This window comes from Mesoplodon mirus (genome assembly GCF_964341445.2).
Source record: "Mesoplodon mirus genome assembly, chromosome: 7".
NCBI lineage: Eukaryota > Metazoa > Chordata > Mammalia > Artiodactyla > Ziphiidae > Mesoplodon > Mesoplodon mirus.
In genome coordinates, this window is record NC_138983.1 from 7,936,856 (window position 1) to 7,952,065 (window position 15,210).

Genomic DNA, 15,210 nt, shown 5'->3' on the forward strand with positions numbered 1-15,210 from the left:
AAAGTGGGACCAGGATTTGCAGGGGCTTGAGAGGGGGTGGGGAGCAGGTGCTGGAGCGGGCCAGCCTGCAGGCTGTGAGTCACAGCAAACAGCCCCTGCTCTTCCGCCCGCCATCGCCTGGGGCTCCTTTTGCCTTGGTGCCTGCTCAGCTCAGGCCCCACAGAAGCACATACCTCGAACCTGTCACCTCTGCCAGCCCTGGGAGCAGCCCAGTGGGTCAGGCCTAGGCCCCTTGGGTCCTGCCTGTCCCTGGCGATCTTCTCTGTCCCCTTGCAGCCAGCCTCTCTCCGGGCTCTCTCTCTCTCTCTGTGTCACTCTCTCTATTACCTCTCTGTTTTGCTGTAATTAAAACTAGAATTCTTGATGAGGCAGCTACATCTGTCTGTGCGATTGCACGGGCTCCCACCCAGGCACCCGCCTGTCAACTGTTCCCTAGGAGGGCAGGGCCTGGTGGCCGCTGTGGGTATCACAGTTGAAGCCCCGTACCCTAAACCTGGTGTCCCAGTGCTCTGGTCACAGCCCCAAGGACCCACTAATCTCACCCTCCTGACCTCTTATCTCTCTCTCCCTTTCCTTCTCTCTGCAGCCGGGACCACATACATCTTTGGGAAGGGGGGAGCGCTCATCACCTACACATGGCCCCCCAATGACCGGCCGAGCACGAGGATGGACCGCCTGGCCGTGGGCTTCAGCACGCATCAGCGGAGCGCCGTGCTGGTGCGGGTGGACAGTGCCTCCGGCCTCGGGGACTACCTGCAGTTGCACATCGTAAGGACACGGGGCCGGCGCCCCCGACCCCCCAGCTTTCTACCCCGAATCCACTCAGTCCTCTCTTGCCATGGGACCAGCACCTCGCATCTTTCCCTCCCGTGGAGCCCTCAGAACCTCTGTTCCCTGAGTGCTGGGGTTTCCTCTCTGTGGTTCTGCTCCTGAGACCCATTCTCCTCCCGGTTGTTCACTGAGGCCCCCAGAGCCACCTCCGCTGTCCTGAAGCTCCCCAGCTCCCCACCCTGAGACCATCGGTGTCTCCGACCTTCCGGAATGTCCTTCCCGGCCATTCTCCTGCAGCCTGTGGGAACATCCCCACCTTGTGACTGCCCTGGGCTGCTGCCTGCTCACTCCTACACCACCTATGCCTCCCACTGTGTCCTGCACCTTTTCCTGTCCCCTCCTTCGGGCCTCCCTGCCCTTGATTACTGTTCCCATGACCTTTGCCCTCCCAGCCGCCCCCTTACCCGGCCTCCCTTACAGCCTTTCTGGCCATAGCCCTGCTCATTCCTCCCTGACCTCGGCCCTACCCCACATCTCTGCTCTGACCTCCGGTCCCGCTCAGCTCTGCTTTTCTCAGCCCAGCTCCCCTCCTCGCCCTCTGCTGCTTCCCACTGCCTCCTCGAGGCCTCCCGCCATGCCTGTGGCTCCTCTTCTCACAGTTTCCATCCTAACTCTCGTCTTCGGGCGGCCCCTTTTCTTCCCCCTCTCTGCTCTGGCCCCACACACATCCCTGTGGCCTCAAGCCTTGCTCCATTTTCATTTCTGCTCTTAGCCTCTCCCCTGCCCCCTGCCCACTGTCTTAACCCCTGGGCCTCTGACCTCAGTCTCCATTTTCCACCTATGCAGCCCCTTACGGCCCCCTCCCTTCCCTGCCCGCATCCCACATGGTGACCCTGGCCAGGACCCCGAGCTGGGAGGGTCGAACAGGCTGGCCAGGCTCTGTGTGCTGGAAGGGGCCCTGAGCTTTCAGGGGAGCGAGGGAGCCAGGGGAGAAGGCTCGTTTGGGCTCTGGCCCTCCTTACACGACAGCTTTTCAGGGTCCCCAGCCTGCACACCCCTTCCCCGACACGAGGGAGGGAAGGAAGGAGGTCTGAGGAGAGATGGACCATGGGCAGAGCGGAGCTGGAGTAGAAGTGGCAGCTGAGGGACACCGGGCCTGGGAGGCCGGGCAGGGAAACGAGGGGGAAAGGAAAGCAGAGTAAGGAGTAGCCTGGGGAGAAGGCCTGGAAGTTCCGTGCGTATGAGCGTCTCCACCTGCGTGAGAGGCGGTGCGGACGGTGACTGTTCGTGACAGTGTGGGCCCCGTGCATGTTGATCGTGTCAGGAGTGCTGGCGGTGGGGGGGGCGCCGTGGGGGACAGTCTCGTGGCCTCTGATCGGGTGTGTCGCTCTATATTTGTGTTTCTTGGCAGTGTGGTGGTGGCTGCTGTTTCAGTCTCCTGACTCTGCGTGGCCGGTGTGAGTGTGTTTCTGGGTCCCTCTCCGTGAGTGAGGGCTGCTGCTTTCTCATCCCCTAGTCCTGAGAGGTGGTGTGTGGCTTTGGAGCAGATGCCTGGGTTTGAGTCCCAGCTCTGCCCCGTCCTTGCTCTGTCCTAGTGCAGTCACCTTGTCTCTCCGAGCCTCAGTGTCCTCATCTGTGTAATGGCATGATAAGAGGACAGAGATGCTCGCAGGTTTAATAAACGAGATCCTGTATATAAAGCACTGAAGACATTGCCCAGCCCGTAGGAAGCACTGTGTCCACTCATATCCTGAGCATCTGTGAGCATCCACCTGGGTGAGTCGATCTGTGGGTGTACGGTGTCTGCCTCATTGACAACTTCTGTTTCTGTGCCTGTAGGTTTAGGGGACAGGGTTCCCCCAGTGCTGAGGAGAAGGGGCAGGGGGGTCAGGGTGCAGGGAGGAGGAGTCCCCTTTCCCCTCCCAGCAGTTGCCCACAGCCCTCTCCTGGTGCCTGGTGCTGTAGACGGCGGGGCGGGGTGGGGCGGGGCCGCCCCTGGGATGAGGAGCCTGGCGAGGGCCGGGGGCCCTGGAGGAAGCGTAGGAGCCATGAGAGAGGTCAGCTCTGAGGGGAGAGCTGGGCACCCGACGGGCTGAAGCCCCCTGGGGCAGCCCCCAAGCCCCCTCCTCCCCGGGTGATATATCCGCTCCCACGACAGCGTCATTAGCAGCTCTCAGAGAGTGGGGAGGCGGCAGCAAAATAAGAGAAAAGCAATTTGACGTTTCTAATAAAGCGTCGCTCCACTTTGCCAAATTAATTTTGACTCCCATAATTATCTGCTGTAGGAGCGGCCTCGTGCTCCCACCGCCGCCTAATGAGGTAATTGGGGAATTAGGAATTAATGACTTTAACAGAAGTGACAACTGACTTCACATCAGGAGCAGCTCTGGGAGCTGCCTCTCCCCCGGAGTGCACGGCTCTGGGCTCTGGGCTCAGCTGCCTCCTAGGAAACGCAGGGGTCCTGCCTTCCAGCTGCCCTGGACAGCCCTCTGCCATCCCGGCTCCCAGACCACTTCTGCTCCTTGACCGTTGTCACCACCCAGCTGAGCCTCGTGGGGAGAAACCCTCAGAGGCACCCAAGGGGCTGATGCTGTTCTATTACTAACAACAGTACTGAGGTCTGTTCCTCTCACGTGGGGAGCAGAGACCACCCCTTCTCCCTGGATGTCGTCAGCCTGTGGGTGGTGGATGAGTGCGGCTTGCTAGTACCCTTTGTTAGGCAAGCTCAGCCTCAGTTTCCCTGCTTTGCTGCATCTGAGGGAGGCTGCATGTGTATGACTCTGTGTGTGTGTGTGTGTGTGTGTGTGCGTGTCTTTCCCAGGTTCTAGGAGGGGGAGAACTGGACCCACAGTGGGGAAGGGATAGGGCGTGGATCTTCAAGTGGGCCACAGCTGCACATCCTGCCCCCCAGCTCTCTCTGCAAAACCCCAGTCCCTACCCCGTCTGTGAGTCACCCCATCCCCACTCCCACTGCCACCAAGCCTCTCGGCCCTGTTGGGTGCTGGAGGTGGCAACTAAATGGTTCCTCATGCCCAGGCCAGACTGCGACAGTCTTTCAGGAAGACTCCAGGAGTGTAGTGTCCCCGTGACTGTGTGACCCTGTGCGAGTGTCTGTCCTGTGTGGGAGGAGGGGTGCAGGAACTCAGGAGGCCAAGTTCAGGGGTGCTGCTGGGTAGTTCAGGGGAATGGAATAGGGGCTCAGGTTTAGGGCCGAGTGGGCCTTCCACTGGCTTCTTTAGACGTCTTTGGTCTTGAAGGAAGGTTGGCCTCAGTAGCCTCTCAGATCACCCCCACCTCCAGCACTCTGAGTCAGTGTCTCCCGAGACTGGCGGGCAAAGCGGGAGAGAGCAGTTGGCTTTGGAGTCAGGCCAACTGGGGTTCAAATCTGGGGTTCCTTTCTTATGAGTTGTGAGATTGGGGGAGGTTGCTTAGCCTCCCTGAGCCTCAGTTTCCCCCTCAGTAGAATGGGATGCTGTCTATTCCTCAGAGGGTTGCTGTGGGGATGACAGCATGTGTGTACAGTACCCACAGAGGACCTGGCACCATTTAGGGGTTCAGTGAGGCTCTCCCTCTCACTCTGGCACCATGGACAGTACTCTTCCTGGGCTGGATCCTGGGTGGCCTCTGCAGGCTTCCCCATGCAGGTCCTCTCTGGAGCCTGGGCCTGGGGGAGGTTGCTCAGACCGACTCTTTGCTCCCCTTCTCCGGGCCTCAGTCCCTGTCTTTCCTCTTCCTGTTCCTTCCCAGCTGCCGGCCCTATCCTCTACCATTACACCCCCAAGCTCACCTTCCCTTAATAAGCCCAACATGGTTTGTCTTACTGATCTCTTTCTATACCTGACTCCCTCCAAAACACACAGTGTAGACCTCGCACCTGTGCCCCCTTGACTGCAGAGGGGCTGCCCCCGCACTCAGGCCTGACCTCCATGGGCTGACACCTGCCAATGCCCTGGTGCCAGAGCCCCCAGGGACTTGCCCAGTGCTGAACATGCAGGGGAGGCGAGGCTTGAGCTTGGAGGTGTGAGGAGTGGGGAGGCCAGACCCTCCTCAGGCACAGGGCTGGCTTCTGTGGATTCCTCTGTTGGCTGTGCCTTGGTGAAGCCTCCACCTTCTGTGGTCCCACTGGTCCTGGGTTCCTCTTGGTCGTCCCTGTCTGGGGCCTGGAGGCTCAGTGGCCCTTGCATGGAGGAGGTGCCCTGTGAACATTTTGATTGAACCAAAAAGCAACAGGCAGGTGTGGTCAGTGGAAGTGCTCCAGGTCCATGCTGTGCACCCCACGGTGGCTTCCTCAACCTCTCTGAACCTCAGTTACTCCCTTGCTTGCATATGAGGCGGGGAGGGGGCAAGCCTGTCCACCTCCTTGGGCAGGTGAAAAGGTCCAGTAAAGACGTGGCTGGGAGAGGTGTGTTGTAAAGCTGTTAAATGCTGCAGAGCTGGACCGGTGGTGCTCACAGGTGGAGTTCTAGAAGGAGTGAACGGTCTCTCCCTCCGGATCCCTGACCTCTACCTCCCTGTCCCCAGGACCAGGGCACCGTGGGGGTGATCTTTAACGTGGGCACGGACGACATTACCATCGACGAGCCCAACGCCATCGTGAGCGACGGCAAATACCACGTGGTGCGCTTCACTCGAAGCGGCGGCAATGCCACCTTGCAGGTGGACAGCTGGCCGGTCAACGAGCGGTACCCGGCAGGTAGGCGGCGCCGGGCGCAGAGGAGGTGCGGCGGGAGGTGCGGGGCAGGGCGGGCGGGGCGGCGTCTGATAGGAGAGCTGCCTGCACCGGGGGCGGGGTTCAGTGGCGAGGCTTTCGGCTGCGGGAAAGGCGTGGCTTGTATGGGCGGGACGATGACCGGGCAGGGCTAAAGGGAAAAATTGGGATTTGTAGGGTGGGGGCGAGACTGTGGGAGTGGGTCAGCTAGGAGGGAGGCGGCCCAGCTGAACAGGGAAGGATGCAAGGCCAGGGTCCAGTTTGTGGATGGGGGAGGAGAGGAGGGAAGGAAGGCAGAGGTAGGGAGAGTCTGTCGTAATTGAGGGAAGCATGAGTTGAGAAAAGAAGGACAGGCGGAAATGGGGAGGCAGATGCAGAAACCAAAGAGAGAAGATCCAGAAGTAACCCAAAACGGATCTTGGCAAGGAGGCAGGGCTGCTCCCAAGGATAGAACCAAGGCAAGAACCCAGGTCTTTACAAAGAGCAAGTCAAAGGTTCATATTAGGTGATCTCGATAAAAGAAGAGAAGTAACCATGGAGACCCAGAGAAAAGGAACCCCAGGGTCTCAAGAAGTAAGGGACATGGTGAAAAGGAGAGAGCGACAAGTGACAAGAGCGAAAAATAGGTCAAGTGCCTTCAACAAACCTTCACTGACAACCTCCTAGTATCAGGTCCTGTGCTGGGCCCTGAGGACACGGCGTACAGCCCCTGCTTGCAGGGAGCTCACAGTCTTGGGGGTGGGGGAGCACAGGGATGCAAAGAGACCCAGTTCAACAGTGTGACAGCTGTGGTGGCCAAAGACAAACCAAGGTCTGAGGAGCACAGGGGAGGGACAGAAATGAGGACCTGAAAGAAATGAGGAGGCAGAGACTCTGTAAGAATCTGAGGGAGGCAGAGAAAGAGCCTCAGAGTGAGAGGAAACCAGAGGAGGAGCAAGGGAGAGATATGGAAATAGTCACCCAGACAGAAGCGGAGACGGAGGCAGCTCCCAGAGGGATGCAGGGAGATATATGGAGCCGCTGTCGTGCAGACCCAGCCGGCGAGAGAGGAGGTGGCCAGAGCCTTGGGAGGGAGAGGAAGAGAGCCCCAGTGCGGGAGATGAAGAGGGAGGGGAAGTGGAGGTACTGCAGAAGAACCGCAGAAACACAGAGATGTGGAGATACAGGCTGAGCAACACTGCAGAGTCACACGCGCGGGTGCCGACTGAGAAGCAGCCCCTGAGAAGCAGAGAGAGCGTCTTCGGGCTCAGCCCCTCTCCTGGCAGAAGTGATGCCCAGAGAGGCTGCCCCATGCTGGCTGAGAGGGCCGTGGGCAGAAGGACAGTGAGAGGTTCAAGTGTGCAAACCCTCATGGACCAGCTTATGCTGGGATGAAAATGCCAGTGTGGGCTCACGACTCACAGTCATGTAGGCTTGTACCCAGACACTCTCAGGCCGCCCCTGGAAATAAAGAGAACCACACGGCCGCCTAAGAAACTCAGAGGCTGACGAACACACAGGCCAGCCCCAGACACACAGACAACTGCAAATATTCCTATGGTCAGACAGACACAAGGAAAAAAAAAGGCCTACAGAGGGATGCCAGCTTACACCAGGGCCTGGGCATGCGTAGGGCAACTCGGGCACATAAACGCTCCCATGCTGAGTCCCACAGATGCGCAGACACTGACAGGCCAGGCTCTGTGGGCATCAGACTTTGCTCTGTCTTAGACACACACACCAGGGCAACCTTTGTAGCAGTGAAGACACCAGCCTACACTGGACAAGGCTGGACTTGGGGAGCATGAAGGCTTCATCATGTCAAGCCAGAGCTCCTCCCCTTGGAGCCCAGTAGGCTGGATGCGAGGTTAGAGGAGTCACGCCTTCTCCCCTCTGCTCAGGGACCCCTGGCTGCGGTGCGGAAGGCCACTGGGTGCCCCCTTACCTGCCAAGCAGAGCACCCTGAGGGCCTGGTGGCTGCCTGTGTGCCCTGTGACGGCAGATCCCTTACGAAAGCAGAGAGTCACCCTGAGCAACACCAGCAGGCCAGGTTAGCAGTGTGCGTGGCCCAGACTCTCAGGAAGCACAGAGACACAGCCCAGGGACTCCGAGTCAGCAGGACCTGGCTTTAAATCCTGGATCTCCAACTGACACGTTGTGTGACCTTGGACAAGTCATTTAGCCCCTCTGGATCTCAGTTTCTACCTGTGAAAGTTGGGGATATCTACCTCATATCCGTACTGAGAGAGTTCCATGAGATAACCTAAGGAGAGTGCTAGAAGGGCGGGGCGTAGCAGAGGTGCTCAGAGGTGCTGTGTAAACGGGGCTTTTGTTAGAATTGTTACGTGTGCCAGTGAGACACACATACATTCCTCCCTCCTGCTCAGGACCCACACACAGACACATGCCACGTGCCACACACAGACACACAGACGTACCCACAACGATCCTAGCGCAGGTAGGTCCCTGAATGCCTCCTGCCCTCCTGCCTCTCTGCCTCTGTGTGTGCCCTCTCCCTCCCTTCCGCCACCTGACACTCTTCTGGCTACTATACTTCTCCTCCAGTGTCTTCTAGGGCCCCTCTCTGCCCCGTCCCCAGGGCTGTGCTATCTCTAACAGAACACAGGACACTGCTGGTCACTTGCCAGTCTCTCCTGCTTGGCTGGGGCTCCCCATGGTCAAGGACCGGACGTTCATCTTTGCATCTCCAGTACCCAGCACTAGGAACAGAACAGGCACTCAAGAAATGTTTGTTGAGTGACTAAACAAATGGATGATCCATTTTTGTCTGAAACACAAGTGACCTGGATCTGTGGCTTCAGAACCTGTGGAATCTGTGGGAAGGCAGGGCCTCATTGCCTCGTAAGCACCTAGGGAGGCCCCATCCGTGCTCGCATGAACACACCATGGGCTCATTCGCGGGATGTGTGTGCAGGCAGGCCCAGGCCCCGGTCTCATTGGGCAGGTAGTGCAGCTGTGCAGAGGGAGATGAGAGGGAGAATGCCCCTGGCATGCATGTTACTGAAGATCGTGTAAGTGGTTTCAGTGGGTAGAGTGGCCAGATTCCCAAAGGAAATCATTTCCATTTCCACGGCTGCAGTTTGGGATCACCCACAGCCTTGGGGAAGAGCTCACAGGACACACAGACACAGACAGACAGACACACACGTACACACACACACACATCCTCCTTCCTCCCTGTGAGTGGAGAGAAGAACAGGTGTGTATCCAGATGGGCAGCCAGGATTGAGAGGAGGGGCGGAGGTTAGGAATTGCAGGGGGAGGAGCCTGAAGGAGGGAGGCTCAAGTGGGAGCTGGACTGGGTTCCCCAGGGCTGGAAGGAGAGGGGACCTGAGCCGAGAGGAGTCTGAGGGTCTTGGAATGAAGCTGAGAGAGGGGGGGAGGAGAGCAAGGTGCCGCCAGGCAGAGGAGGGCTGGGGTGCCTGTGGGGTGGGCCATGGGTGGAAGAGGTGAGATGCAAGGGGTGGGCAAGGCAGCTGGGTGACATCCAGCTGCCACAAGCAGGCACCTGTGACCAGGGTGAGAAGGCCGGAAGTGCCTGTAGTGAGAGCAGCGGGGGGGCTTGGGGGGATTCAGGTGGAAGCTGGGGGTGGGGTGGGGTGGGAGGTGAGGGGAAGCTGGGGGTTGAGCACGGAAGGTAAAGGGAGCCGAGGGGGCTTCGAGAAGTGGTTTAAATCTCACTGTTAAATGCGTGTGCTGGACCACCCCTTAAATGCCGCATAAACCCCCCCGCTTAACCCGTCCCTCCCACTTCTAAACAGCCCTCTAAACGCAGTAACCAGCCGGCCCACTGAGGCCTCCCACCCCCTAACTTAAACCCGCTAAACGCCCCTCCCCGCCCCTCTGCCCCTCTCTGGGATGGGGAAGGAAGTGGGCAGACAGGGAGAGCACAGACAAACCTGTTGTTTAACCTCTGACCTTCGACCTTCCAGCTGCCTTTCCTTCCATTCCCCTTTCCTTTTCTTCTTTGTCCCTCTCTTTTTCTTTGGGTCGCTCCCGCCCCCAGGGTGGGGCTGGCTCTGCATGGGAGCCTAGGGAGGGGGACCGGAGGGAGGACGAGGGACCCGCGTTTCTTCTCCCGCCTTGGGTGGACCTGGCCCCCTCTCCGTTGAATGTCGCTGCTTACTCTGAGTCTCCTGAGAAATGCATAATTACTTTTCTAATTCCTTTGGACTTCGCCGCCTGAGAAACCTACTGTCTTTTTAAACTTTTCCAAGGAAACTTTGATAACGAGCGCCTGGCGATTGCTAGACAGAGAATCCCCTACCGGCTTGGTCGAGTAGTAGATGAATGGCTGCTCGACAAAGGTAATTAACCAGAATTAATTAATTAATTAATTAATTAACTTTAAAAACACTATCTTAAAGGTGCAGAGCTCTCTCTTTCCGCATCCGTGCCTTCCCCATCGCCCACCCCCTAGTGAAAGGACAATTGTCCGGCCAGGTTGTTCCCTTCCTCTCTGTTGTCAAGGGTCCCTGTCTTTTAGAGTGGTGGTTTGGGCAGGGGCGGGGCTTTTCCTAGAAGAGGGAGAGTCCTCAGTCTCTTTCTAAACCTGGGAAGGTACTAGGGTCATAGGGGAGATTCTGGAACCCCTCCAGGAAAGCAGGCTGGAGTGCAGGTTGGGAGGGAGCTGCCCTGTTGGCTCAGAGGTTTTGTCAAGGGCCAGCTGAGGGCCACAGCACACTGAGAAGCAGGAAGGCTTTGGGAAGCAGCAAGTGCTGGTTCTAGGATCCAAAGGGGGGTAGGAAGGGTCCACCAGGGTCATCTGAGGAGCAAAGGGAAGAGTGGGGGGCTCAGATCCTACTGGAAAGACGGCCACCCTGAGAGAGTGTCTGTGGGGCTGCTATCTCTGGAACGGGCCCACCTTGGTCCAGAAGGTCTCCTAGAAGCAGTGGAGGTTGCAGGGAGACTAGGAGATGGGGAAGAGGTGGCCATCCCATGGGGATTCTTGTGCCTGCTGAGCTGATGAGGAAGACAGAACAGGCTGACTAAGTGGCTGTATGTGTGAGGCGCTTCTGGGTGTGAGGGAGAAGGCCACTTGTCACCAAGGGAAGTTGGGGCCAAGGGCAAAGCCATCCCATTCCCTTTGGAGAGGGGGCGAGCTCTGTACCTCTAAGGCTAAACTCTAGGGGGGAAGTAGAACTGTTAAACCTCCACCTAACCAGCTGATAACTGTGCTTTTAAATGTCCACTGGGGCCTGCCCCAACTAAAACCCCCAATGTCACTTCCAGCCCCCAACACGGCCAGCGGGGACTAAACATGCTGATAACCAGATGTGATAAATCCATAACAGGATAAAAAGTTAAAGGGACTAACAGACATCGCTAAAACCTACAGCCCCCAGCCACACTGGGCTGCTCTCTCCAGCGGGGTGAACTTTAACCCTTTGAGGAGTTCATGGCGGGTGGGGCCCCAGGGGCCTAGTTGGCTCACCTATGTAGCTTCCTCTCCATTACCCACCTCCTTCTCCCGGAATCAGAGAGGCCAAGGGAGCAGCTTGGGCTGAGGCTGGGACAACTTGTGACCCCAAGGGTAGGGAGAGCCGGACAGGCCCGGTAGGGGGGTGGGGGTGGCGGGACTTGTGGTCCAGATGAGGGAAGAGCTCCTGCTGGTGGTTTGGAACCCCAGGCATCCTTTACTAGCTGCAGGGTCACATCTTCTCTTTAGGCCTCTATTTCCTCTTCTAGAAAGTGAAGGGTTGGGCCACATACTCTAGTATTTCCCAGAGTGTGGCTGGAGGAGCTCACTTGTTGCATGGCCTTGCTCAAGGCTTCCCCTTCCCGAGTCTCAGTTCCCTCCTTGGGGAGACAGGGATAGTGATCCCGGCTCAGCCTGCCTCACACCGGGTGCTGTGAGGATGAGATGAAATGAGGAGCAGGAAAGTATTTGAGAACAAAAGCTGGGCATTCTTGGAGGGATTACTTTACTGTCAGCACCTGGCGTGTGGTAGGTTCTCAATAAATATTTATTGAATGAATCCATTTTCCAGTTCCAAAACATGTCCTGTGAAGCATAAGTCCCATGAGATGCTTCACAATAAAGAGATTTGTGGTTAAAAAAAAAAGAGAGAGAGAGAGATTTGTGGTGAAATGAGCTTGAGAAATCTGAATCCTGTTTCTTCCTCTTGGAGATGCATATGGGCATGGATTTTAATAAAGGCTCTGAGAGGTCCTGTGAGAGAGAAACCTCTTGTGTAATTGTGAAATGTTTGTTTTCCAAACTCATTTGACCACTGCGAGCCTTCTCCCCTTCGTTTTTCTCATAATTCTCACGTGCGGGAATAAACTCTGGACACAGTGCTCCTCAAGGGCCTCTCTGGGTCTGGCGTCCAGCTGCCACCCACTAGTTCTCCGCTTCTGTGGGCTCCGGCTCCCCCATCTGTAAGATGGTGACCCTGCTCCAGGCCTGAGGGAGGTGCTGGGCGGAGGGAGAGCTGGAGGAGGTACAGAGGTTGAGCAGAGGGGCCAAGCAGACACACCCCTGGCTGATCATTGGCCAGAGGCCAGACAGATAGCTGGCTGCCCCAGAGGCCTGGGTGTCCCAGGGAACCCGTGTTGCCAACGAGGATGTGGGTTTCACAAGTTGGACTGTCCTCAGCCCAGGTTTCGGGGGCAGGGCTTACAGGCAGGTAACTCTAAACCAGATCTTTAACGAAGCGCTAACCAGAGGCTAACAAGGGCTAAGCCAGGTCTTAAACCCCCCCCAGCACCAGCAGCTGAAGGTCCAGGGGAGCAGAGGGCAACTTAGTAGTTCCTCTGACCCTCTCCCCCCAAAATAAGCAACATCAAAACCAAAGTTAAATCTAAACTTAAACACAATAAATATCTTTTCTAAAAACCAAACCAAAGCAACAAACTCAGAGGGTTAAACTGACCCCCAGATCCATTAAAACCAAGCAGAACAGCCAAACCCCACCCAGGTGGGAATTCTGAGGTGTAACTGCTAAGTAAAGAGCGAGGTTGGAGCTGGAGTGGGTTTTTTCTGGCTGTCAGCGAGCGAAGCAAGGTCCCTTTAACATTTTCCATCTCTGTGCTTGCACATCCTGGCGGGGAAGGAAGGTCTCTGCGCTCCAGGGCCTGATCCCCAGGCAGTGGCTGGGCCTTGGAGGGGCGGAGGAGAGAGGGGGGCCTGGCCAGAGGTCAGAGGGCCTGCTGGTGGCTGGGAGGGTGGAGTGAGGTCCTCGCGGCTGCTCCCAGCCCCACTCGTGCTGGCGCTCCTCCCACGCGCTGTCCACCCCTCGGTCTCATCTCCATCCCAGCCCTGACATGCACTGACCATGCGGCCTGGCAGTCGCTGCTCGGTCTCTGCCTTTTTGTCTCCTCTACCTGCTGCTTCCGAGGGTTCTGTGGCTTGGGGCTGGACACTGGGTGTGGGAGGTTTGGGGAAGCAGAGAGGGAAGATGGGGGGTCAAACTGAGGGAAGGGGAGCGATGCCCCTGGAGCAGGAGAGGAGGGGGGACGGGAAGGCCAGAGGCATGAGCCTGGCGGGGAGAGTGGGGAGCTGGGCCCCCTTTCCCAGCCCAAGTGTGCCCTGGGGACCCTTCCTGTCCAGGGTCCCTACCCGGCTGGGCTGGGCTAGTGGCTGACAAGGACTTTCCCTGTGGTGTCTGCCCCTTGCTCCTTTCTCCCTCCCCACCCCACCCCCGCTTGCTGGCTTCCACCTCCACCCCTCCTTCCCTCCCTTGGATCTCCCTCCATTCTCCCTATCCCTTTCCGGTCTCCCCCCACCCCCACACCACTGCCTGTCCCCCCTCTGTCTGTCGCTCCTGCCCCTTTCCCTCCCCCCCAGGCCGCCAGCTGACCATCTTCAACAGCCAGGCTGCCATCAAGATTGGGGGCCAGGATCAGGGCCGCCCTTTCCAGGGCCAGGTGTCTGGCCTCTACTACAATGGGCTCAAGGTGCTGGCGCTGGCCGCCGAGAGCGACCCCAACGTGCGGACCGAGGGCCACCTGCGCCTGGTGGGGGAGGGGCCGTCCGTGCTGCTCAGTGCGGAGACCACGGCCACCACCCTGCTGGCCGACATGGCTACCACCATCATGGAGACCACCACCACCATGGCCACCACCACCACGCGCCGGGGCCGCTCCCCCACGCTGAGGGACAGCACCACCCAGGTGAGGGCCCCTCCGCTGGTGCACGAGGGACGGGGCTCCAGGTGGGGAATAGGGCTGATGTCTGCATAGTGACTGTGGCGCTCAGGAAGGGTCTGAGGGGACTATGGTTTAGGTGGGGCTGGCAAGGTCTCCTTTCTTTCTTTTTTAAAAAATATTTGTTTGTTTGTTTGGTTGGTTGGTTGGTTGGTTGTGCCGGGTCTTAGTTGTGGCAGGCGGGCTCCTTAGTCGTGGCATGCAAACTCTTAGTTGCGGCATGCATGTGGGATCTAGTTTCCTGACCAGGGATCGAACCCAGGCCCCCTGCATTGGGAGTATGGAGTCTTAACCACTGCACCACTAGGGAAGTCCCCAAGGTCTCCTTTCTCGAAGCGGTTGTCACCCTGATGACCAGGGATGTTGTAGATGTGGAGGTGACTACTATTTCTAGGGGGACCATTCCCAGAGTTGAGGGGGAGTTTGGTACCCTAGCTAGACCAGGGAAGACCACCCCACTTATGAGAGAGGAAGTCCGGGCTGGGGGTGAGGGGTGGAATGACCCCCTCTGCCTGCCCCATAATGAAGGCCACGCCCAGTGTTGTGTGGGCATCGAGGGAGAGACGGAGGGAGCCAGGACGGCATCGCTCTGCGCAGGGCACAGGGACGACAGCACTGGAGGGGCTAGTGGTTCACCCGATGGTGGCAGCCCCTCTCCGGAGGCTGATGGAAGCAGGAGCAGCCTCTCCCTGATGGCTGGTGTCCTTGCAGTGAGACTGCCGGCCCGCTGCCGTCACACGTCCTCTCCGTGTGACCTTGAGTAGACGCCACCGTGTAGCAGGCCTCAGTGTCCTCCATGCCTGTGGCTCCGAGCCGGGGCTGGTACAGACAGTCCCCTGGTGCTTTACCCTCCCTCCCCACTGCCTGCCCCACCTGCTCAGGTGCTCTCCCTGTGTCAGGTTTGAATTTATCTTCTCTCGCACCCAGGGGAGCACCGGAGGGGGCTGTACCTGAGAATGAGGCTCCACTGGGGAAGGACAGGCCTGGCTTTTCTGGTGGCCAAAGCCGACTGAGTATATGTGACTTACCAAGGCAGCCCTGGAGTGCAGCTGAGTTTTCTAGTTGTTGCTGCCTGGCCAGCGGGGGGAGGGCTCACACCTGGCACATTGGACCTTGCTTAGTCACCCTGCTCCCTCTGCCCAAGCTACTTCTGGCCCCCATCACACATGGCTGTGGGCCTCTGGGCCTGGAGGGACCTCTGTCCTCCCAGGGTGAGGGAGGGGCTGGGTCAGCCATGGGGACGTGTCCTACCTCCACCGCCAGCCTGCCTTCAGCCTCTGTAAATGAGGGCTGGGTTCTCTGAGCTCCAGTCCCCTCATCCCTGCCAGTCAGTGCTGCAGGGGCCTGGGTCTGGCTGACAGCCTTGTCCAGGCAAGAGAGTCAAGCCTGAACCCCCTTCCGTTCTGCCTTCAATGCCAAGAAAATCGAGGGGACCTGAATGCCAGGCCTTGCCCTCGGGAGCGGGGAGCCCTGGGAGAAAGGCCTGGCTCTAGCCGAGGTTGGGCACCGGCCATGCCCAGTGCCCAATGGCAAGAAGGGCCGTCCAGTCTCAGTGTGAGGTGACGGGCAGACCATCCAGGTAG

At 58.3% G+C, this 15,210-nt stretch overlaps 1 protein-coding gene across 15 annotated transcripts in view; it reads left to right on the forward strand.

Moving 5' to 3' along the window:
- Positions 1 to 15,210, forward strand: part of NRXN2 (neurexin 2) — a gene marked incomplete at its 5' end in the record, with an annotated part of 100,058 nt that overhangs the window by 69,895 nt on the left and 14,953 nt on the right. For 10 of the 15 annotated variants that reach the window (XM_082628141.1, XM_082628150.1, XM_082628148.1 and 7 more), the window contains 4 exons: positions 587 to 768; positions 5,293 to 5,464; positions 9,697 to 9,786; positions 13,269 to 13,594. In XM_082628141.1, coding sequence (XP_082484267.1) covers positions 587 to 768; positions 5,293 to 5,464; positions 9,697 to 9,786; positions 13,269 to 13,594 — 770 coding nt within the window. The remainder of the gene's footprint in view (positions 1 to 586; positions 769 to 5,292; positions 5,465 to 9,696; positions 9,787 to 13,268; positions 13,595 to 15,210) is intronic. The other 5 variants (XM_082628154.1, XM_082628149.1, XM_082628143.1 and 2 more) reach the window with 1 other exon arrangement.